At 46.7% G+C, this 23,041-nt stretch overlaps 1 protein-coding gene across 1 annotated transcript in view; it reads right to left on the reverse strand.

The window, feature by feature from the left end:
• LOC144770330 (myosin-1-like) overlaps positions 1–23,041 on the reverse strand; it is a 266,975-nt gene that overhangs the window by 165,471 nt on the left and 78,463 nt on the right. Inside the window, exon 4 of the mRNA XM_078654762.1 lies at positions 7,439–7,595. Coding sequence (XP_078510888.1) covers positions 7,439–7,595 — 157 coding nt within the window. The remainder of the gene's footprint in view (positions 1–7,438; positions 7,596–23,041) is intronic.

Below are 23,041 nucleotides of genomic sequence, written 5' to 3' on the forward strand. Positions count from 1 at the left end.
TTTCTTTTGCCTCAGCTCATGTTTTATGTTTCTGAACATGCTCAGCCAATGGCTTGAATCTGGTCCTGTCTTGGTGCTTCTCTCATACCCCAGTCACTCTCCTACCACTTGGTCCTGGCTGCTTTCTCTTTATATTCTTGCAGACTTCTAAAAATCGCATTTTGGGGATGGCCGTGGTGCTATTGCATCGAACGAGCATTGCAGAGAAGGACATGACGATCGGCATCCATCCAATGCTGTAAATTAGCAAATTTCATATAATGCTCATGCTTCCAACTTGAGTCGCTACCGGCGCATGCTCAAAAGAAGCATATTGTATTCCAGGCTCATGTGGAAAACACTAATCCGCAGTTTGTCTTGTTGTGGTTAGTAACATCAAGTGTGTCGTGGCTATGGTGGGGTTTGATGATTCCGATAGCCAAGTCTCGGTCAAGAACAATGTATCAAGCTTTTCCTTGCTCAGAAAATCAAAAATATGTGCATCATGCTTTTGTAAGGAACGGACATTGATAAGAACTTCAGAAAACTACATGTTCTTATCTCTGTTTCCCAGGGCAGTAGTTGTTACCTTTGTCTGTGGTGGAGAATACATATTCTACCGACACAGGGTACAGACATAGGTCTCTCTTAGTAAATGTGGAGAACAGTGAGGTATACATTTTAGTGCATAGGCCAGGTCAAGCAACTCATCCCTGTTGAAGTAAACATGTGGTCTACCTTCTGTGGGGTCATGGGCAGAGTGGCAAGCCACTACCGGGATGCTGACGGGTGCAGACGGGCTTGCCTTTGGTGTGTCTTTGGTGCATCAGTAACGCAACCATGCAGGGCCTATTTTTATAAGCATATGGCACAAAAGAAATAGAAGAGCGCACCCTTCCCAAAATGGTGCCTCTAAAATGCCCCAAAGTGGGAAAAATGGCTAAAAGATATATAAAACGTTTTTAGCTGCTCCCACCTCCCGGTACAATGTGCAATAATCGCACAAAAAAGTTTTAAAAGGTTATAAAAACAAGTGTAAATGATCAAGTGCAAAGAGCAATAACCTAAAGCTGCTGTGTCCACACAGCATCTGTTTTATAAGCCAATGGCCGCCCAAAAAAAGCTAGAGCATGTCCTACCTAAAATGGCAACTCTAGAATATTTCAAAGTGAGAAAAATGGCCGACAGAAGAATAAAGTGCTTTTATCTTATCCCACCTCCCGAATCAATGTGAGATACTTGCAAGTTTATTCACAGCAACACATTCGTTTCTAAACAGTATTAACAGGTTAGCAAAACAAGGGTAATCGAACTTGTGCAGCACGCAATCCCCTATAGCTGCCGCGTCCGCACAGCGTCTTTTTTATAAGCATTGGCCCAAAAGAAAAGCATCAGCGTGCACTATCGAAAATGCGCCTCTAGAATGTCTATATTGTGTCTATATCGACTACAATGGACTTGTAAAATACTGAATGGGAAATCCACAAAGTTTTTGATGGAGTACCCTGTCCGCTAAACTCTAAATAAGTTCCATAATACACAAAGCACAAGGCGACATGCAGAAAGGAGAAAATCTGCAGTTTACATGCAGGTATAAGAGGAGCTGCAGTTTATGACTATGGATTTCCACATACATTATAACTTTTTCAACCAATACTCATACCTCTCCTTACCACATGAGGCGTGTGCAACTTCCCCTAATCACAATGTGACCTAGATAAAACCCTCGATGTGCTGCTTCTCCATATTTCCCTTAAAGTCCCTATCCATAAGGGGAAGGATACCCGCATCACTTCTGTTTTTCTGTGTGTTCCAGCAGACAGTGCCACGTGGACCCGGCTCAGACAGTTCTGCATCTCTAGATTTCCTTTTGCTTCTTTATATATTCTTTTGCATTTTCTTCATTCCCCACCCGCTTAGAATTGGATGGAGCCACGCTTTTTGCTTCCTGTTTGATGCTGGTTGACACCGTCGTAACTGTTTCTAAGGGCTTGGTGTTTGCAGTGCCACTCTGCAGGTGCCTTCCAAGATTTGCTGACCCTGCTTTGTGGCATGCTTGGTGTGGACAGAGACAGGCTGTGAAGACTCATCAGCAATGCGACTCCAACATAGATCTACACCCCTAATCTGCTGCAGTTGAGGTGTGGAGGGTGGTAGCTTGCAGGGTTCTCCTTAGCATAGGGGTGTTTCTCTGGAGCTCGGGAGAGGATTGATTTTCTTTCACTTTGGCCTGGGTTGCAGTTTTCTTTTTTTCATTTGTCATTTCGTGTCTGCCTCTCCAATGTGTGGGGTGGGAGATGCATCCTGGAGGGGATGGGGGCTGGAGATGAAGAAGTGCCTCCTTGTCCTTGTGTATACCTTGTGCATACCCTTGTTTTTAGTTTGTTATGTGTTATGTTATGTTAAAATGACTTATAAAGCGCGCTTACACCAAGCGGTTTCATGGCACTAGGTGTCTGGTGTTGGGCCACAGTTGTTTTCTAGCCCTTCCACTGGGTGTTCCGTCTTTATTATTTCAAGGAATGCAAATGTGATTTCAACTATGTTTGGGCAAGGTGGTCGTATGGCTGCCCATTGGTGTAATTCTGGACAGTTTCACCTTGGGAGGTCAGCAATGAAGCCTACAGCATTATTTATTGTCCATTCTCCTATATTTTACTCTTTTTTGCTTATTCTCCCTTGAGTAGTTCATCATTTCTATGTTGTCAATCAGGGTTATTTCTTCTTCTCTGTTGTTCAATGACACAGGTGTATATCCAGGGCTATGGGTTTGTGTCTACTCTTTCACACTGTACTTGACGTGCACGGGAATCCAGTTTCCTCAGTCTAGCCATTCCGATGTGGTGCCTTCGTGCTTCTTTTTCCTGTCTGCTGTGCTCTTGTCAGTCTGCGTTCATTTGGTTGGGCTGCGCTATAGCCTCTCCTTGCTCGTCTGAATGAATGAATGAATTTACACTTGGATGGAGACGGAGCCGAAGATTCAGGGGAACAGCAGAGTCTTCAGGTTCTTGCGGAAGGAAAGATAATTGGCCTCAAGCTGAATGTGGTCTGGCAGCTGATTCCAGTATTTTGCCATAATGAAGGAGAACAGACGTCCACCACTCCGAACACGGTTTACTCTGGGGATGGCTGCTAGATGTTTCTTCTCAGCGCGTAGTGATCATTTTGGGAATTAGGGGGATATGATTGATCGAAGAATCGGTGGGGCCTTAGCCGAGAGCGACTTATGTGCAATGCACAAAGCCTTAAACTGAATTCATTCGGCGACCGGCAGCCAGTGCAGAGAGATGATATGAGGTTTAGCAGATTCTCGATTATGAGCTTGCATAAGGAGTCGTGCAGCACAATTTTGGACCGTTTGCAATTTTTTAATAGGAGAGCCTAAGTGAAGCATAGTGGCATAGTCGAGCCGAGAGAGAATCAGGGCTTGCACCAATAATTTCCAAGCATTGAAGGGCAAAAGGGGTAGGATTTTCCTAATCATTTTCAGGATACCATAACAGGTACCTGCTACCCTATGCGCCTGCTCCTTAAAATTCAGGTTGTGATCCAGCCACACCCGAGACTTTTTATTTGATCTTTGGGTGAAGGCATAACACCCAGACAATTTGGCCAGAGAAGGCTGGTATTAATGTTGGTGGTCTTACCCGAAAACATCAGCTCAGTTTCGGCTGCATTCAGCTTTAGGAAAGAGCCATCCATCCACACGGAGACCCTTTCCAAGCAATTGGCCAGATTGCTCTTAGTATTGTCCAAATGATTTAGAGACACAATCAGCGGAGTGTCATCAGCGTATGAGACAATCCGAACACCAAAGGGCTTAACCACCTCAGCCAGAAGGTGCAGATAAACATTGAAGAATGTGGGGCTCAGTGAGGAGCCCTGAGGCACCCCCCACATCTCAAAGGCATCCCTTCAGAGATGAAATTGTCCTCAAAAACCTGAAATGACCTATCTACCAGGAAAGACTCCAGCCATTTAAGTAGAGTTCCTGTGACTCCTATCTCTGTGAGTCTTGTAATCGATAGTTGGTGATTGACCGTGTAGATGGTCGCGCTAAGGTCAAGCAGTACAATAGCCGTGGACCCACCGACATCCAGAATTTTTCTAGCTTCTTTAATCTCCGCTAATAAGGCCATCTCCATGCCTTGTTGAGGACTAAAACCACTTTGGGAAGGGTGGAGGCGTTCATTCTCCTCCAAAAAAGCATAGAGAACGGAGTTGACATACTTTTCACTTATTTTCGCAATCCCTGGCAGGAGCGAGATCGGCCGATAGTTGGCGAAAACCTCAGGGTCTAGGGTGGGTTTCTTTTGAAGAGCTCTGACCATGGCCCGTTTCCATGGGGAGGGAACGAGCCCAGAAGAAAATGAGATGTTGTTGAGGTCCAGAATAACTGGAGCAACAGAATCGAAAACTTGGTTTAGAAGGGAGGGTGGTACAACATCACTTGGGGAGCCGGATTTCAGACGGTCAAGGTATATTTTTAAAGATTTCATATCCATAGGGGGGATTGTCTCAATGAGAGGATCTAATAATCGAGGTTGGTCATCTGCAGGGAGAGTATTTACGGGAACTGATAGAGGGGTAAGGTAGAGTAGATATCTTCAATTTTCTTATAAAAGAAGTTTACCAAATTATTACAACGTCCTAAGGTATTATCAGATGCAAAGGGGCTGCAGGAGGCTTAAGGAGGGATTTCGCAATTTTTACAAATTTTGCGTGGGGAGTTAGAGGCTGAGATAATCTTTTTTTCATAGTACCCAGATTGGGCATTTCTGATTTCTTCCTTATATGCTTTAATGGCTTCTCTATATTTGGTTTTCTCAGTAATGTGGCTGCTGGGTGCGTTTGGGGGTGCACTTTATGGATGCTTGTGGGGACTTGTGGTTCCTTGCTTCCTTGCTTGTGCTGGCTCATGGCGGTGTCCCTTATTTTGTTCTGCAGACACCTATTGGGACTTTGTTCATCCTTAGGAGTCTTTACTATGCCTATCCTCCTTGATCTCCCCCCCTACCGGGATGGAACTTTGCAATGAATGTAGCATTTCTCTGGCTGCTTTCAGTGTTTACCTGCTGCACTGTTTCCCCTTGCTTTACTGGGTCTATGTGAGGCATGAATTGTCTGTAGCATTATTTCCCTTTGCTGAGATAGTCTTCGACCTCCCTGTTTTTTTTTATTTGGGGCTGACTGGCCCTGTGCTTGCGACAATCTGGGCTCCTGGTTCATGTGCTGCTCTGTTCCTTTCCTTGGTTCCCATTCTGTACCTCTGAATCCCTGATTGTCTTCGGGCTGTGTGGTGGTCATGACGACACCTGGCCTGATTGTCCTGGGTTTCCTGCTAGGCTTGTGGCTGTTCTTTAACTGTGGTCATCTTGCCCGGTGTTGGCTTAGTGTGGCCACTCTGGGTGCGGTTATGGTCCTGTTTGCTTTGTGCATTGGATGCTCCACCTTGTTTGTTATTGGTGGGCAGCCCTTGTCTTCTCTCTGTGCTCCTTTCTCCCCGTGGACCTTTTGACTCTGTTGCCTTGGCTGCCGTGATTGGTGCTCTTGTTGCTTCTCTCAGTGTCTTGTCTGGCCTTCCCTGTTCCCCATGGTGGCATGGATGGGGGTTGTTTCAGTGGATGTCCATAGTCCTTACCCTTCTTGACTTGCTCTGCCCTCTCCATCCTCAATCCGGTGGGCATCTTTTGCTCCAGTTCTCCTATTGTGGGACACATGGCTTGTGATGTGCTGCACTCAATGTTTTTTTCAGAGGAGTTTATATGCACAGTAGGGAGGCATTTCATGTGGTCCTGGCAGAAATTAACCTGTCATTTCGCGACAGTAACACTACGTATGTCTCTTCATCAGCCTGCAAGCTTGCTACTAAATCACACCTTAGCAACTTGCACAGGGGGTGTTATCACGGCGCCCTAACGTAAACCTACTCTTAAAAAGAAAAAAATAATACCTTACCAAACAATAAAGCCCTTTATTAATCGGAAAACGGACATGGCGAATTGAAATAGATGAAAATATTTTTATGAAATCTCAAACCCTGCAAAGAATTGATAATAATTTTGAAAAACGTGTATCTTGTGACTTTTAGAATTTTCTTAGGTATATGTAACTTTATTGAACATTCCATGCCTTTAAGAAGAGACATACCTAATGTTACTTCCGCAAAGCACACATCATTTTACAATTTGATCATTAATTTAAAAAAAATCTTTCAACTTGATAGACGTCTACGTCTCAAATCTGTTTGTCATATATGCATAAATATATCTGTAATGCTGTGGTGAGCGCTGGTGAGGCAGAGGGAAAGCAGAAAGAGGCCCCGAGCGAGGGTGGGGGAAGCATATGTGTGTAACTACTAATGTGGCTTGCTATAGGAAGTGCAGGGATGATACCAGCGCTGATAGACAGCCCTCCGTGCCAGTGGATAATACCAACTGAACCGCAGTAGCCAATGGCTGAATGAGTTTAAAAGTCCCTTGCGTATGTTGTATAAGTATGTGAATGCATATGTGTGTTATGCAACACCAATAGCTCTCACCATCTGGATGGAGCTGTCTTATTTGTTTAGATCACATTACCTGTGTGCCGTGGTCTGTGGAGCTGGGACAATTTATAGTAATGTTATCTCACCAAAGTCATAGTTACTGTGAAAGATACAAATGTTATACAAAAAACACACGTGTAGCAAATGTGCACACCCACTCAGCGGGAGACTGGGTGTGGCATGTAGCTGCTGCTGCATTTTGGAGCACTGGTGAGGTAGCACATTGTCAATTATAGACAAAACATTTTCTGTTGAAGTGGGCACCTAATTTGCATAGGCATACAGATTTACTGGGGAAAATATATAGCTCAAAAACATATGTGAGGAAAGTGTTTTGAGTTCTTTTGCTCCTATTAAAATCTTTGTTTCCATCGAACCTCAAAATTACTAAAAAAACGTGCTTAATGTGTGCTTTTCTAATTGCTGATATTATTCGAAATGTGAATAGTTCATTTTCCGATTTTTAAATTTTATGTGCTAGAAAAAAGTGACATGCACAGCCTTTCTTTTCGTTGCCTGTACCCCAGCAGGACTGTCAACTAGATCACTTTTACAAACTCCTCTCACTTTGCAGTAGGAAAAATAAAAGTACACTGCAGTTTATGTACAAACAGCAATTTGTCAGAAGATATAGTCTGACATTTGTCATTGAACACACAGAAAATGGGATAGAATACACACAACATTTGAAGGTATCTTTATTGCTCATTAACCTTCTGAACTCCAGCATGATTATTTCTGGGGGTGCTGCAGCACCCCAGCACCCCTAATTCCAGTGCCACTGCAGAGGGGTCGCTAGTCTAGGGTTTGCTCTTTAGCTCAGTTAATGAAGTGGGTCAGATGTGTAATCCAGTGGCCAGATGTGCTGTGTGAATTTCACGTAGTTTTAACAAAATAGAGATGTGTTCTTACCATTTAGCATAGATTGATAGGCATTGTCAGAAATGGAGAAGATGTGTGGTGGGGCCTCCTGACGCTTCTTGCCTCGGTAAGCGTTCACCACCTCCGGGTTGTACACTGGTAGCCACTTGTAGGGGTTCACCGTGACGCAGAAGAGGCCTGAGTAGGTCTGTGAAATAAGCAAGACAAATCACTGCTGAATTCTATATCTTAAATAGCCTGTGAGTACATTTATTGTTTAAATATTGGTGCAACCATTAGTGTTGAATAGGAAAATAGTAGTTTTAATGATACATATTAATAAATAAAAAATGTAATGAATGCTCTGGTAAAGACAATTTTTCCTTAAAAAGTAATATATCCACGTTTTCATTTAGTGCTTGAAAAAAAACCAGTGGAAAAACAACACTGGGTGTGGGCTTCCCACAGTAAGGCCAAGTCTCTCAATCATTTGTGATATTTGTGAGGGAATTTCTAAAGCGCAACGTTCGCTCCGGAAGGAGCATTATTATTATTATTATTATTATTAATAATGAGTTTTTGTATCGCGCATGGTTACCCTTGGGCATCCCAGCGCTTATCCAGAGGGGGCGGACCTAGCAGAAATGACTCGTTAGGCAGGAAACAGGTGAGTCTTTAGAGCTTTGCGAAAACGTAAAGTCCCAGATTCGGCACGAAGAGTAGGCGGAAGGGAGTTCCCTAGGACTGCCACATTGACGGAGAATCTTCTGCCGCCGGTCCTGGCCTTTCTTACCCTTGCAACTTGCAAGAGATGTAGATGATCTGAGCGAAGGGCACGGGAGGCCTTGTAGGGTTGAACCAAGCCCCTCAGGATAGGTGGCCCTTTCCCCTGCAGGATTTTGTGGGCCATGCAGAGTGACTTAAATTTCACCCTCTCTCTGACTGGGAGCCAGTGGAGCGCCTTCAGCGCCGGGCGGGCTGATTGCCGCCTGGGGAGGTCTGTCAAAAGCCGGGCAGCGGCATTTTGTATTTGCTGTAGCTTGTTCAGAGTGGATTCTGGCGCCCCCAAAAACAGCGCATTGCTGTAATCCAATCGGGAGATAATGAGCCCCTGGATTAGAAGCCTCCTGGTTGCCGTCGGGAGGAGGGGTAGGATCTTCCGGGCTGACCGGAGCAGGCCAAAGCACACGCCTGCGGTCTTTTTGGCGTGTGTCTTAAAAGAAAGGTCCTGCTCCAGCCACACCCCCAAGCTCTTAATCTCCTTTTTAGGGGTAGGTGGCGCTCCCAGACAACAAGGCCAACTGCTTAGGGGCAGGGAAGGAGGAGAGTTCCCCAACATCATCAGTTCGGTTTTAGAACCGTTGAGTTTGAGGGCTGAGTTGCACATCCAGGTGAAGATCTTAGCCAGGCATGCATGCAACTGATCGGGGTGGTTCGCCGACTGGGGAAGCCCTACTACCAGCTGGGTATCATCAGCGTAGCTGATGATCCTAATTCCCAGTGGAAGTACCACTCTCTCCAGCGGGGCCATATAAACGTTGAACAATGTAGGGCTCAACGATGAGCCCTGTGGCACACCACACTGGAGAGGGAGAGATGTAGACTTCTCGTGGCTTTCCCAGACCTCGAACGAGCGCTCCTCCAGAAAGGACGCGAGCCATTCCAAGCCGTCCCAGTGACCCCCAGCCCCGACAGTCTCTGGAGTAACACCTGATGATTTACGGTGTCAAATGCCGCACTGAGGTCCAGGAGGATCACTGCCACCGATCCCCCTGAATCCAAAATGCTCCTGGCATTCTCCACGACTGCTAGCAGGGCAGTGTCCGTCCCCTGGCCAGGGCGGAAGCCCGTCTGCGAGTCACCCAGCAGGGAGTTGGTTTCCAGAAAGCCCGATAAGCGCCTATTCACGAGTTTTTCTGCCACCTTGCTAAGGCCGGGAAGTAAGGAAATAGGCCTGAAATTCGCAAGGTCGGCGGGGTCTAGGCTGGGCTTCTTTAGGAGGGCCTTGACTACTGCTCCTTTCCAGCTGGGGGGCACCACACCTTGCGTGAGAGACAGGTTGATGAGATCCGTCACTGGGCCGCCGATGGTAGGGGCTACCTGTTTCAGATATCTCATGGGTGCCGGGTCTCTCGGGGACCCACTCTTCACAGCAGCCAAAGCCCCGAGAACTTCGTCCACAGTGACTGGTCCGAAAGAGACCAGCTCTGCAGTCCTCGCCTCGGGCCAAGCCCCTATGTGCCCCTCCGTGGATGGCTCCTGGGCTAACTGGGGAAGGGATGACAAGATGTTTTCAATCTTCAGTTTGAAGAAAGAGGCCAGTTCTAAACATTTCTTGCGTGGGTTGTTATAAGAGACCGGAGGTTCTGGAGTTTTCAAGAGTTCTCTGATGATCTTAAACGACTCTTTCGATGAGTTAGAAGAGAGAGCTATCCTCTCCTCAAAGTACCCCGATTTGGCTGCCCTGATGGCCGATTTATAAACCTTAAGGGCCTCCCGATATTCTCTCCGGCTCACTTCGCCCCATTCCTTCCTCCAGATCCGCTCCCGCCTCTTACAGCCTTTCCTCAGGGTTCTAAGCTCTGACGTATACCAGGGAGCTGATCCAACTCTCCTACCCCTAGTAAGTTGTCTTTTCTTAGGGAGGATGATGTTCAATGAGTTGGTCAGCCAGGCATTTACATTCTCATCCGCTACTGACGGATCGGTCCCGAGAACGGGACGGGATGCCTCCAGATGTGCTGCCCAGGTGTCCACTGAGAGCCTAGACCAGGCTCTTTCCGTCGTGAACACCCTAGTTGTAAACACTACTGGGGCATCATACTGCCACCGGACCGGAATCACAAAGTGGTCCGTCCAGGGCAGAAGCAACGCGGGCAGAGCTAGAAGACAGTCTGAGTTAGAAAAGATGGGATCGAGCAGGTGTCCCTTTTCATGTGTGGCACCGGAATTGACCAGGTTGATCTCAAATGCTTTGAGATCACGCTGCAGATCGACTCCCAGGGAGTTGTGCGGGTCATCGAAATGGATGTTAAAGTCGCCCAGTGCCACAAAGTTGGCGGTGGAAGAGGCGAGAAGCGCGACCGTTTCGAGAAGAGAGTTAGGGAAGTTGCCCAAAATCCCGGGTGGACGGTAAACGAGAAGGCCAGCCAGAGACGCAGTGTGCGACGCGCGTAGGGAGAACTGGCAGCTCTCGCAATCACTCATCCCACCATCCTGGGCCTTGCAAGTTAGTGTGTCCCTGTAAATAATGGCGATACCGCCTCCCCGCCCCGATGATCTGTCTAGATGGAATATGAGGAAGCCCGGTGGAAGAGCCCTGACCATGTCCGGGCCGGAGCAGGAGGAGATCCAAGTTTCTGTAAGAAATAGCACGTCCAGCTTGTGATCAAGGATGAGGGAATTGACTTCTATCGCATGGCTGGGGAGGGACCGGCAGTTCAGCAGAGCCATTGACAACACACAGTTGTCTCTGGCCGAATCTTGACCTAGGTTGCTAGCCCCACAAGGCAGAAACGGTTCCCCCTTCTCATGGGCATAACTACACGAGGCAGGGTGTGGAGACCGCCAAAGCATGAGTTCCTCCTTCGTGTACCTCATACAGGCTGTGTGAGGCTCCCTTGGGTCGGCCAGGGGGTCCAGCCCTGAGCCCGTCTGGGCCCGGACGGGCACAGATGGGCTGAACTCTGGCGTAACTCCGGCGTCAGTCCGGCGTCCCCGCTGCGCGTTACCGCTGCGCGCCGGCATGGCTACCTTTATGCTCGCCTGTAGGAAATAGAGGGCGGACTACAGAGCACGATCTATGCCCCTCACCCAAGATGGCCGCCAAACAAGACAGGGGCCGAGGACCCGCCAAATGCGGTGTATTTAGCAATTAAAATGCAAGTAAGATGGCAGCAGTGGGGGTGTGCGTGGCCAGGCTTGTTAAAACCAGGGGAAAGTGCCCAGAACGAAAAAATTAAATTAACAGACAAAATGGGAGAGTTTAAAATCACAGGCTCAAAGACGCCGGTGACAGCTGCAAATGCGAGCGCTTGCTGAAAGTGACGCGCTCAACTGGAAAGAACGATCCTATAGGTTTGCCTACCTTTATGCTCGCCTGTAGGAAATAGAGGGCGGACTACAGCGCGCGATCTATGCCCCTCACCCAAGATGGCCGCCAAACAAGACAGGGGCCGAGGACCCACCAATTGCGGTGTATTTAGCAATTGAAATGCAAGTAAGATGGCAGCAGTGGGGGTGTGCGTGGCCAGGCTTGTTAAAACCAGGGGAAAGTGCCCAGAACGAAAAAATTAAATTAACAGACAAAACGGGAGATTTTAAAATCACAGGCTCAAAGACGCCGGTGACAGCTGCAAATGCGAGCGCATGCTGAAAGTGACGCGCTCAACTGGAAAGAACGATCCTATAGGTTTGCCTACCTTTATGCTCGCCTGTAGGAAATAGAGGGCGGACTACAGCGCGCGATCTATGCCCCTCACCCAAGATGGCCACCAAACAAGACAGAGGCCGAGGACCCGCCAAATGCGGTGTATTTAGCAATTAAAATGCAAGTAAGATGGCAGCAGTGGGGGTGTGCGTGGCCAGGCTTGTTAAAACCAGGGGAAAGTGCCCAGAACGAAAAAATTAAATTAACAGACAAAACGGGAGATTTTAAAATCACAGGCTCAAAGACGCCGGTGACAGCTGCAAATGCGAGCGCTTGCTGAAAGTGACGCGCTCAACTGGAAAGCATCTTGGCACTGGAAATCCTGGATGACCAGTCCTGGATACGGTAGGGGATTAGATGGCTGCCTTTGAGTAGTCATCGGAGAGGTTAAAGATCCAGGTCTTTAGGAGTTTTCTGAAGGGTTTTTCGAGGGATTGTTGTCTAAGATTTTTGGGCAACTGGTTCCAGGCTTTATTGGCCAGGAAGCTTAAGGTTTTTCCTCCCTTGGTCTTCAGGTTGTATTTAGCGGGGAGGATGAGGTTGTCCTGAGACGAACGGAGGGATCGACTGGGGGTGTAGTGGGGAAAGCGTCTAGAGAGGTATATTGGGCCAGTTTTGTTAAAAGCACGGAAAGCAATGATCAATATTTTAAACAGAATTCTTTTGTGAAGAGGGAGCCAATGTAAGGATCGAAGAGCTGTAGAGATAGATGCTCTACGGGGCAGTTTGAGAACCAGTCGAGCGGCCGTGGGAAGCACGCTCTGGAGTTTCGATAAGGTTTTCTTTTTTGCCCCTGCAAGAAGTCCGTTGCAGTAGTCTAAGCATGAAATTATAAGGGCTACTGTCACCGTTTTCCTGGCATCAAGTGGAAGAAAGTTGAAGAACTTTTTTAGTGATTTTATTATTCCAAAGCATTTACCTGCTACAGTCCTGGCGTGTTGGTCGAAAGAAAGATCTGAGTCGAATATAACCCCCAGATTCCTGGCCGTTGAAACTGTCTGAGGGGGGGCGACCGAGTCATCTGGCCACCACAGGGCTGGGCAGAAGGAGGTGTTTTCTCCAATCGGGAGGATCTCCGTTTTGCTGGAGTTGTATTTGAGATGGTTAATGTCCATCCAACGGAAGACTTCAGTTAGGCAGTTCTTGAGATTGAGCTCAGCTTCGGTGGAGTTGTCCTCTAGGGGCACGATGAGTTGTGTATCATCGGCATACGAGGTTACTGGTATGCCGAATGATACAATCAGGGATAGGAGAGGAATGAGGTAGATATTGAAGAGGAGGGGACTCAGGATGGACCCCTGCGGTACACCTGAGGAGACCCTCTTCTCTTTGGAATGGAAGGGGCCAAGAGCGACAGTTTGTGATCGGTCGGTGAGGAATGACTTTATCCAGGATAGAGCGGATTCTGAGATCCCTATGTCCGTCAGTCTGCTGATTAAGATGGAGTGGGAGATGGTGTCAAACGCCGCGGTTAGGTCGAGAAGAATGAGAATTGATCTTTTCCGTTGATCTTGTAGAAGCTTGATAGTGTCGGACAGTTCTATCAGCGCTGTTTCGGTCGAGTGTTTGGGTCGGAATCCGGATTGTTGTGGATGGAGTATGTTGTTTGCTTCTAGGTAATGTTTGAGTTCTCTGTAGACTAATTGTTCGGTTATTTTTCCCAGGGCCGGGAGTAGCGTGATAGGGCGAAGATTGGTAAGGTCCGACGGGGATTTGTTGGCCTTTTTCATGAGGAGTTTGACAATTCCCTTCTTCCACATACGGGGGACGGATCCTGTGAGAAGCGACGAGTTGACTATGTCGTTGATGATTGGATTCACCACGTTGATAAGTTGGTGAAGAATTTTGGGGGGGCAGGGGTCTAGGGGAGAGCCCGATTTGCAAGCCAGGATGACTTCTCTGGTTTGTGCCAAAGTGACCGGAGAGAAATTTTTGAGGTTTCCGACTCGAGAGTCCGGGGGAGGGGGAACTGAGGATGTATATAAAGTGGGGAAGTTACTTTGAATGGAGGCAATTTTGTCTTCGAAGTAATCAGAGATTTTGTCACACAAGTCCTGAGATGGGGGAGTTTCGGGTTGGAGTGCTTTGGGCTGAGTGAACGATTTTACTATTGCGAACAGTGTTTTTTGTTTTTGACTGGATTCTTTGATAGCGTTAACGTAAAAAGTTTTTTTGGCTGATTTGATTTTAGAAAGATAAGTTTTCCGTATAAGGATGTAGGAAAGACGGTTGTCATTGTCATATGACTTACGCCATTTTCGCTCTGCCTTCTTACATAGTAAGTCATAAAACAACAAAATAGATGGCAGTACCGTGAACACTACTAAACAAAACTAAATTGTTTCACACAGAGAATTAAACTGAGTGCGAAAAAAACTATTTTTTAGAATTGATCACTCTTTATTTATCATATAAATTTTTTTGAAACTTTTGTTGGTTATTATTCACCAAAAATACACAGAGAAAATTACAAAGCAAACATTACATACAACAGTTTTGGTAAAAATGACATTAGCCTAAAAATTATGCATAAATGACAAAACAATCAGTCAAACCCGTCAGGGGTTCGAAACGCGTAGACCGTGTGTTTACACCATAAGATCTCTATCCACTAAATTGCGCTCATGATATTCTTTAATAACTTCCGAGTGTAACAAACAAGTTTCTTTGGTGTACATTTAAATTCCTAATTTTTGACATTGGAATTGTAAATATTGAATTGTATGTTCGTGTTGTGTGTGAGTGCGAGAATGGAATGCTGATGTTGATCAACCACGTTTGACTGATTGTTTTGTCATTTATGCATAATTTTTAGGCTAATGTCATTTTTACCATGTAGCTCAACTACGGCATAATGCGGCAGAACCTAAATTCATTCGGGTTCTGCCGCTTTACGCTGTATATGAGCTACGTTTCTCACTGGTCTTGATGCCGACACAGAAGGACACTTGAAGTGAACAGGAGCAGTTGGCAGATCAAAGAGCAGCTTTAGCAGTGCCCTTGAAACGAAGGAGTGCTTCTCCTATTCATCCTCAAGACCCTCCTAGACAGTTAGGACCCAGCCGCAGAAGGAAGAAAAAATGTGACCAAAAAGCTGAAGAAACGTCTGCCTGGTGGTAGTTGGGTCTTGTCATTTTGAAACAGGAGGTCCTGGGTAATTTTGAAGTTAGGTAAAGAGGAAGTGATGCAAAAGGAGGGTGGGGCTGTGAGAAAATAGCAATGATTGGGTGGTAGATTTTCAAAAATGATGGGTTAGTGCACAGGATAAATCTGGCCCTTCTATCACCGCTCCCTCAGAAGTCTCTGTTGGAAGAGGAATCCTGACTTTTGACTCTTTGCTCCTGCTGGAAAAAGAAAACTCACAAGGAATCACAGACCCCTGATACTTACTGGCACTCAGGGACTGAAACTACTCTTCAAGGGATAAGTGGTTGGTGTCCGATTTATCTGCTTCAGGGACACATAAAAACAGAAGGGCTCTAAAAGACTGGACCCTGCAGGAGATCTGGGTGGGGAGAAAGTTCATGACCAGAAACCTGTCCTGAGGAGATGGGGATGTAGGACTGACCAGAAGTACTTTTCCCAGCAGGTGAAGATTAAGTCTAAAGTTAAAACCTTTGACCAGGACAACCTACTTGCTGTATCTGACCGTCATACCATTGTGGTAGGCCTCAAATTTGCACCTTGTTTTTCCCAGTACTTTACTTTTCCTAGGCGCTTTTTCCCATAAAATATTAACACATCATGTCTCTGGCTTTCCTCAATCTATTTTGATGAACTTTGTGTTTTTGTTTTCATTAAATCTTTTACACTGTTCTTATTTGGTTTGGGAATGTTATTATATTGTGCTTGTTACTTTGGAATTGATGACACTGCTTGAGTTTAGCACTCACCTCTCTGGTGATTCCTGCTGGCTCTGCTATGGCTAATAAGGGCTGATTAGAGATTATCTCAGAACAGTGTTTTGGCCTAACCAGAGAGGGTTTATCAAGTTGGTAGAGATAACTCCCTCCCAAATTATTAACCCCATTTCTGACAGAGGCGGTTACTAGAAAAAGGAATATGAAGCAATCAAGACTCCTGAGCACCTTTTTTCTCTCCCTAATATAAATGTGATGCCAAACAGCCACACTGGAGACTGTATCAAAGGCCAAGGCTTGCATGATGTCCCAAGAAGAGCCTGAACGGCCGGACTCCTCACTCTATTTCCCTGGAACCAGGCTGTACCCAGCTGCTGAGCTCATAACTAGAACAAAACTAGACCTGGGCTGCTTGTGATATGATCAAGGAGGACCCAGTTTGGCAGTACGGACTGGACTGTTCTCATGAGGAGCAGATTCAAGACTGATTTTCATATGGCTGGGTCCAAACTGAGGTGGATGGTGAGCAAAAGACCGATAGGTTGGAGTGCTACCCGAGCAAGTGCCAGTGGCTAGACTTATTGCAGGCAGCATCCCATCACCTTTTTGTGTGTTTCATGTACCGTCATATGTGGCATGGGTACTCCCAGAAGTGAGTCTAATGCTCATGTCAGTGGAACCAAACTGTACCTGGCTGATAAGCTCATACCTCGGGCGAAACCGGTCCTGTATTGCTTGTGTTCTGGTTCAAGGAGGACCTAGCTTGGAAGTTCAGGCTGGACTTTTCCCATGCTGAGTAGGGTCAAGACTGACTTGCATATAGCTGGGTAGAAAGTGAGCTGTTATGGTGAACAAAAGAACAATGGATTGGAGTGCTATCCTAAGCGATTGCCAGTGACCTTTTGGCAGTCACGGTGATGCCCTAAAATTAAGACTGTTGGCAAGAGGCTACCCTAGAAGGCTAGTTCGCCATGCGTACAAGAGGGCAAAATACTATAATCGTGATGCCCTCTTGGAGGGAACACATCGAACCCCGAAGGACCAGGTAATTTGTGTCGTTAATCATTCCCCTTTTAACTTTAAGTTAAAGAACATAATTCAGAAAAACTGGAAAATTCTAAATATAGGCGATGAGGAAACTAGGTTAGAGCAACCGTTGGTGGCTTTCCGTAGAAATCGAAATCTACGGGATATATTGGTACATACTAGATCAAACGTGTCCGAAAAGATGCGTCAAACTACTATAAAAGGCTTACCAATGGTAATCGGCAATCACAGATGCGGATCATGTCATGCCTGTGATTCGGCTATCGTCACAGACTCCATCGAGTATCAAGGTAAAAACTTCCAGTTGAGAGATTTAACGAACTGTAGGAGTCATAATATTGTCTACAGCATAACGTGCATGTGTAATCTGTCCTATGTTGGAGAAACATCACGTGAGTTTAGAGTACGATACAGTGAGCATAAGTCAGCGATACGCAATGGCAGTGTGGAAGCCCCACTTGTTGATCATTTTTTAGTCAAACAGCATTCTGAAAAGGATGCAAATGGTGCATCCTAGAAAAGGTGGAAGGACAGACAGGGACTCCTATGGATATTATCCGTAAAAGAAGGGAGTGTTTTGGGATTTTCTCCCTGGATACTGTGAAAAACGGCCTGAATGAAGAAATCCAGTGGAATATCACAAAACCCTGGTAATTTTGAATTTGCGTATTTACAATCATATGGATTGAAGAATTACAGAACAATTAGGTTGAGTGGAGTAGATGGCTATCTACTCAAGGACCTAAAAATATCCTTTTTGATGTTTCAAACGAAGTGTACGTAAGGTTACTGACAAGAAGCGTGATGCTTGCAGTCATAACTTAATACATTTATTTTTAATTTTAGAAAGTTGGGATTGTGGTATAGTAGGGGTGCACACAAAAATATGCTGCAGTTTAAATCATTTGGTTATCAAATATTTTCGACAGGTCAACATCAGCAGAGATCTAAAATGTTATCATAGATTCGAGTTATCCACAATATGTTTAATTTATTTGTAAAGTTTTTCATATACCTGTTGTAATGCGTAAGCCTGGCTACAATTTGGCCATCTTCGTAAAATAATGTTGGGGGCGTATTAGCAGCTTAAGTCCTCTTGTTTACATCTGGAATCGGCTCGAAAATCATAGGTATACCCTACTGACATTGGTACTTGACACCCAGGATTATGAAGTACCTGTATGGGATAATAATGTGCTCAGTTTTTATAACATCTAATTTGTGAGCTACACTGTTGGTGAAACAACGTGCTGTTGTTAAAACCATAGTAGAGCGATGAGACACAAGTAAAATGTAAAGTATTTCTGCGGCGGGTAAAACATACTGGACACTTACTACCAAGTTGTTATCATTTCAATATGGCGCTATGGGCCCCAGGGGGACTGGGCACGAGCCGGTGTCCCCCTGGGGTATTTCGCGCGAGGGGATTATCCTCATGCAACCTGATTGGTTGATCGGGAGGGTGGGAGGGGCTGTCCAGGCGCGGGGAGGGAGAGGGAGGGCAACGTCACTTGATGCGAGTGAAGGAGCGGTGGCGTCATGTTTTGAGGAGCAGCTGAGAGGAATTCCTGTCAGCGTTTAAGTTTCTCGGCATTGCGTTCGTTCTTCGGCGGATTTCGGAATATTCAAGCATGGCAGCAGAGGATATTGCCAGAGAGGCAGTTCGAGCATTGGTGGCTGTTGGGCGTAGTGACTTATTACGGCCAGGTGCTATGGTGGAAACTGCTGTCGAAGTGAAGCGTCCTCGTCGTCTAGCAGCTGAAGGGGTGGTCCGCGCTGTTGCCGCTTGCAGGTCTGTAGCAGGTAATTCCACAGAGACTTTGTGTGTGGAGAAAGTGCCAGCTGCTCGACCTAGGAGAGCGTGATCTTCGTGCAGGGGTAGTCGAGGGAAGAAGCCCCCACCCCCGCGTTCTGCTTCTGCTCCGTGTGTGGTGAGGGGAGGTCAGCTGGTCGTTGCATCTCAAGCCAGGAAGCGGGCAGGGAGGCGAGGAGGTAGAGCCAGTTGTACGTTTGATACTCGAGTGTGTCATGTACAGCTGGGTGAAGAAGCGTCTTTCAGTGGGATCAGTTCTGGAGAGGAAAAAACGTCACAGACGTCTGATGTGTCTGTTTTGCAGTTTAATAAGGTATTGTCAGGAGAAATACCTCAAGAGTCTAATGCTGTACCCAATGGAAGCAATAGAGTCGACATTGCACCTCAGGTTTGCTCCATCGGTCAGAAGAATAATTTGGTAGACTATTCTAGTGACAGCGACGATGAAGACTTTGGGCAATTGGAGGTGTTGGAAGGTGAAGGCGCCATGGGCGGTGATCTGGCATCGACTGACCCAAATCAGCTGAGTGCGTTTTCTGACTGTCAGAAAGTTTTATTACCTCAGCCTAGAGGCCCCCCGCGGGTTTTGAATGATGCAGACTTTGGTTATGAAGAACCCTATGCTACTGGTGTTATGTATGACTGTCAAGCAGTGGAGGGTGTTTTGTGGGATCAACAAACTGGGGGAAATCGTGGTTTGGGGGGGGGGCAGGGGTGGGAGTGGGGTTGGCAGTCAAGACATTGAAAGTGGTGATTTGTTTCCGGAATCTAGGTCTCCGCCTCGTCACCCACGGGTGGATTTTGATTCTGGTTTTGGTCCTCAGCAAGGGCAATGGATTTGGGTAAACCATGCTGAGATGCGCAAAAAGCAATTTTCTGGTGCTCCAGTGGATCAGGTAAAAGGTAGGTATGGAGCGGTTCCTTGCTGGAGCAGCGGGAACTTTATGGCGAGCTCTGGTCACACTTCTGAGGTACAGAGTTCTTTTCCTGTCACAGCGAAGCAATGTGCGGCTTTGGGGGCGGGGCGAGTTTCTCGTAGCGAATCTTGTGCGGATTTTAGGCCAGCGACCAGGCGTTTGACACGGCGGCCTGAGTCTGAGGTAACATATCAGAATGTCGACACTGGTTCTGGCGCTAGGCCAGGCACGAGTTTTGAAAGTACTGAATTTCGAATTGTGCATGATGATGATTATGACGATTTTGATAAAGAAAATGAAATTTATCCAAGAGTTGGGGTGTCTTCAGAGGTGGCGGCTGGTTTGGGCGGCCAGGTGTCGGGAGGGAGTGGGGAAGGACATTTCACCTCTGCTAATGTATTTCAGAGATCTGGAGCGGCTCTGTCGGCAGAGCGTATGCAGCATGGTGGACATCATCAGCGTGATGGTCTGAAGGAATTTCATCAAAGGGCTTCACAGCTACCAGCAGGTAAGGCAGACTGGTGGGCTGCGTGGACACGGCCTTTGGCAGGTGGACCAGGTATTGCGCCTGTGGAGGGTGGAAATGGGGTGTTGGCGAAAGGTCAAGAATTGGTTTCAGGGGCACAGGAAATGCCGCAGTCAACTGCGGGGCCAGAAGGACAGTCAGGGGGGGGGGGGAGAGCCCGGTGTCATCGGTAAGTAGCTCAGTGTGCAGTGAGAATCCAGGGAGTGGCCATACAAAATTGCCATATATGGGGGTGGCTATGCCCTTGGGCACTCATTTATCACAGAGAACGAGGCAGAGGATTTGGAGCCACGATTATGTGGATATTTTCCGCCTTTTACATAGAGATTTACAAGCCAGGGAGGGGTCTAAGGAGGAGGAGTTGGAATTGTCCCGTCGCCCCAAGGTGCCGAAAACGATTGAGAATTGGACGGCTGCCTTCATTATTTATGCCAGTGTTTATTGTGAGCGTTATCCTGAAAGGGCAGTTTCACTTTTTAAATACATAGATATCATCAGACGGGCGCATTTACAGGCGGGAGGCTATGCTTGGTTGAATTATGATGAGGAGTTTCGGGGTAGGGTGAGTCTCTTTAATGATAAACCATGGGGTGAGGTGGACCAAGAGTTGTGGTTGCAATGGTTGTCGGGGCACTCGGTTTCTAACACGATTCATACAGCCAGTGGGTTACCAACCATTTATCGGCCCTTTCTGCAGCGTCCCGCCACAATGGGGGCGGGTGGATTGGGGAGAGGACAGTTGCCTACCACGGGAGCTTGTTGGGGTTTCAATAGAGGTTCCTGTGTGCGCCAATATTGCAAGTTCAAACACGAATGTTCACAGTGTGGGGGCAGGCATGCCATCTTCCAGTGCTTTCCTAATCAGCACCAAGGAGAATATGGGAGGGGACAGAGGGGGCGTGGTACACTGCCGCCATTTATACCAAAAGGCTCCTACCCCAATTAGGCTGCAAGCGATGATGAGGTGCTTGGAAATATACCCGGATATTGAGGCGGCAGTTAAACTGATTTGGGGTTTTCGGTTAGGCTTTCGTATTGGGTATCAAGGTCCTAGAGTGTTGCGCTGGGCTGATAACCTCAAATCAGCGAAGGAATTGCCTAATGTGGTACGGTGCAAATTGCAGAAAGAGTTGGAATTGGGTAGAATAGTTGGTCCTTTCTCACACTGCCCCTTGCCCAATTTGATGGTGTCGCCTCTTGGAGTTATTCCAAAGAAGTCCCAAGGTGAGTTTCGGCTTATTCATCATTTGTCCTGGCCGGAAGGGCAGTCAGTAAATGACTTTATCTCGTCGGACGACTCGGCGGTGTCTTATGCGTCAGTTGACGATGCTTTGCAGATGGTTCGCAAGGCTGGTGCGGGAGCGCAACTAGCAAAATGCGATGTTCAGGCAGCTTTTCGGTTGTTACCCATACATCCAATGCATTTTGAATTGCTGGGCATGTACTTTGAAAATGCGTACTATGTGGACCGTGTTTTGCCAATGGGATGTTCTATTTCCTGTTCCCTGTTTGAAACCTTTAGCAAATTTTTGGAATGGTGTGTTATCCGTCGTTCTGGGCATGCAGCAGTCTGCCACTATTTGGATGAGTTTTTGTTTGTTGGTGACCCTGGTACTGAGCAATGTGTTAAGGTTTTGGCTTGTTTTCAGGAGATGGCAGGTGAGTTTGGAGTGCCATTGGCGAAGGACAAGACGGAAGGTCCGACCTCGAAATTGGTATTTTTGGGTATAGAGATTGATACCACAGCAATGGTGGCTCGTTTGCCCTTGGCTAAGGTGCAGGAGATCAGGTCTTTTTTACAAGAAATCATTGGCGAAAAGAAAATACAACTGCGTTAGGTCCAGAGGCTGCTTGGTTATCTTACTTTCGCATGCAGAGTGGTTAGAGCAGGTAGAACCTTTTGCAGGCGCCTTGGTTTTGCAATGGCGGGGGCTTCCTTGCCCCATCATCATATAAGATTGACGAACAAATTCAAGGAGGACTTGCGGATATGGTTGAGGTTTTTGGACGACTTTAATGGAGTGTCTGTCAATTTTGTGGAGGAAGACACGGTGTGGCAAGTACAAATTTTCTCAGACGCTTCTGGAGCCCTGGGTTTTGGTTTGTTCTGGGAAGGACGGTGGTGTGCGGAGCTTTGGCCGGCTCATTGGTTGGAACAAGGTCGTAGCATCGCCTTTTTAGAATTTTTTCCGCTGTTGGTTGCACTGCAAGTTTGGGGTGAGGAATTTAAGGATCGCTGTGCTTTGTTTCATATAGACAACATGGCGGTGGTGAGTCTGGTCAATGGGCAACGGGCAAAAGATGTGAGGGTTCTACATTTGTTGAGGGCTTTCATGTTGCGAATCCTTCAGTTGAATATTGTTTTTAAGGCAAAGCATATTCCTGGGTTGAACAACTCAATTGCCAACGCTTTATCTCGTTGCAATTGGCAGAGGTTCCGGGAGTTGGCACCCAGAGCGGACAGACACAAGACAACGATCCCTTCGAGCATTTGGGACCTGGGGGACTGAGGATTGCAGAACTGATTGAGCAGTCTATAGCGGAATCCACGAGACGAAGTTACCAGCAGGCGTGGTCTGACTTTTTGTGCTATGCTTCGCATCGTGAGAAGGACGGTACAGCAGTGGAAAGTGAACAGTTTATGTTAGAGTTTGTATTATATTTGATGGACAAAGGTTTGTCCCATACGACGATTTCAGGCAAGCTGGCAGGTATTTCATTTTACAGCCAGTTGTTGTTGGGGAAAGTGATTCGGATAGGTTTCCTTTTGAGAAAAATGTTGAAAGGCTTTGGGAAAAACAAATTGCATACAAAACAGTTGAGGGATCCCATTACATTTGAATTGTTACGGCGGATTTTAGGAGTCCTGCCTATTTGTTGTTACAATGAATGGGAATTGGTTCGCTTTAGGTTATGTATGGTGTGGCTTTTCTTTGGAGCGTTCCGCATCTCGGAACTACTGGGGTTACGGAATCAAGTTGGGATTCAGACGTCAGATATTCACATCCTTGGGGAAGAAATTTTGCAGATCAAGTTGAGACAGTCAAAGACAGACCAAATAG

Source organism: Lissotriton helveticus, chromosome 7, assembly GCF_964261635.1.
Source record: "Lissotriton helveticus chromosome 7, aLisHel1.1, whole genome shotgun sequence".
NCBI classification, from domain to species: domain Eukaryota; kingdom Metazoa; phylum Chordata; class Amphibia; order Caudata; family Salamandridae; genus Lissotriton; species Lissotriton helveticus.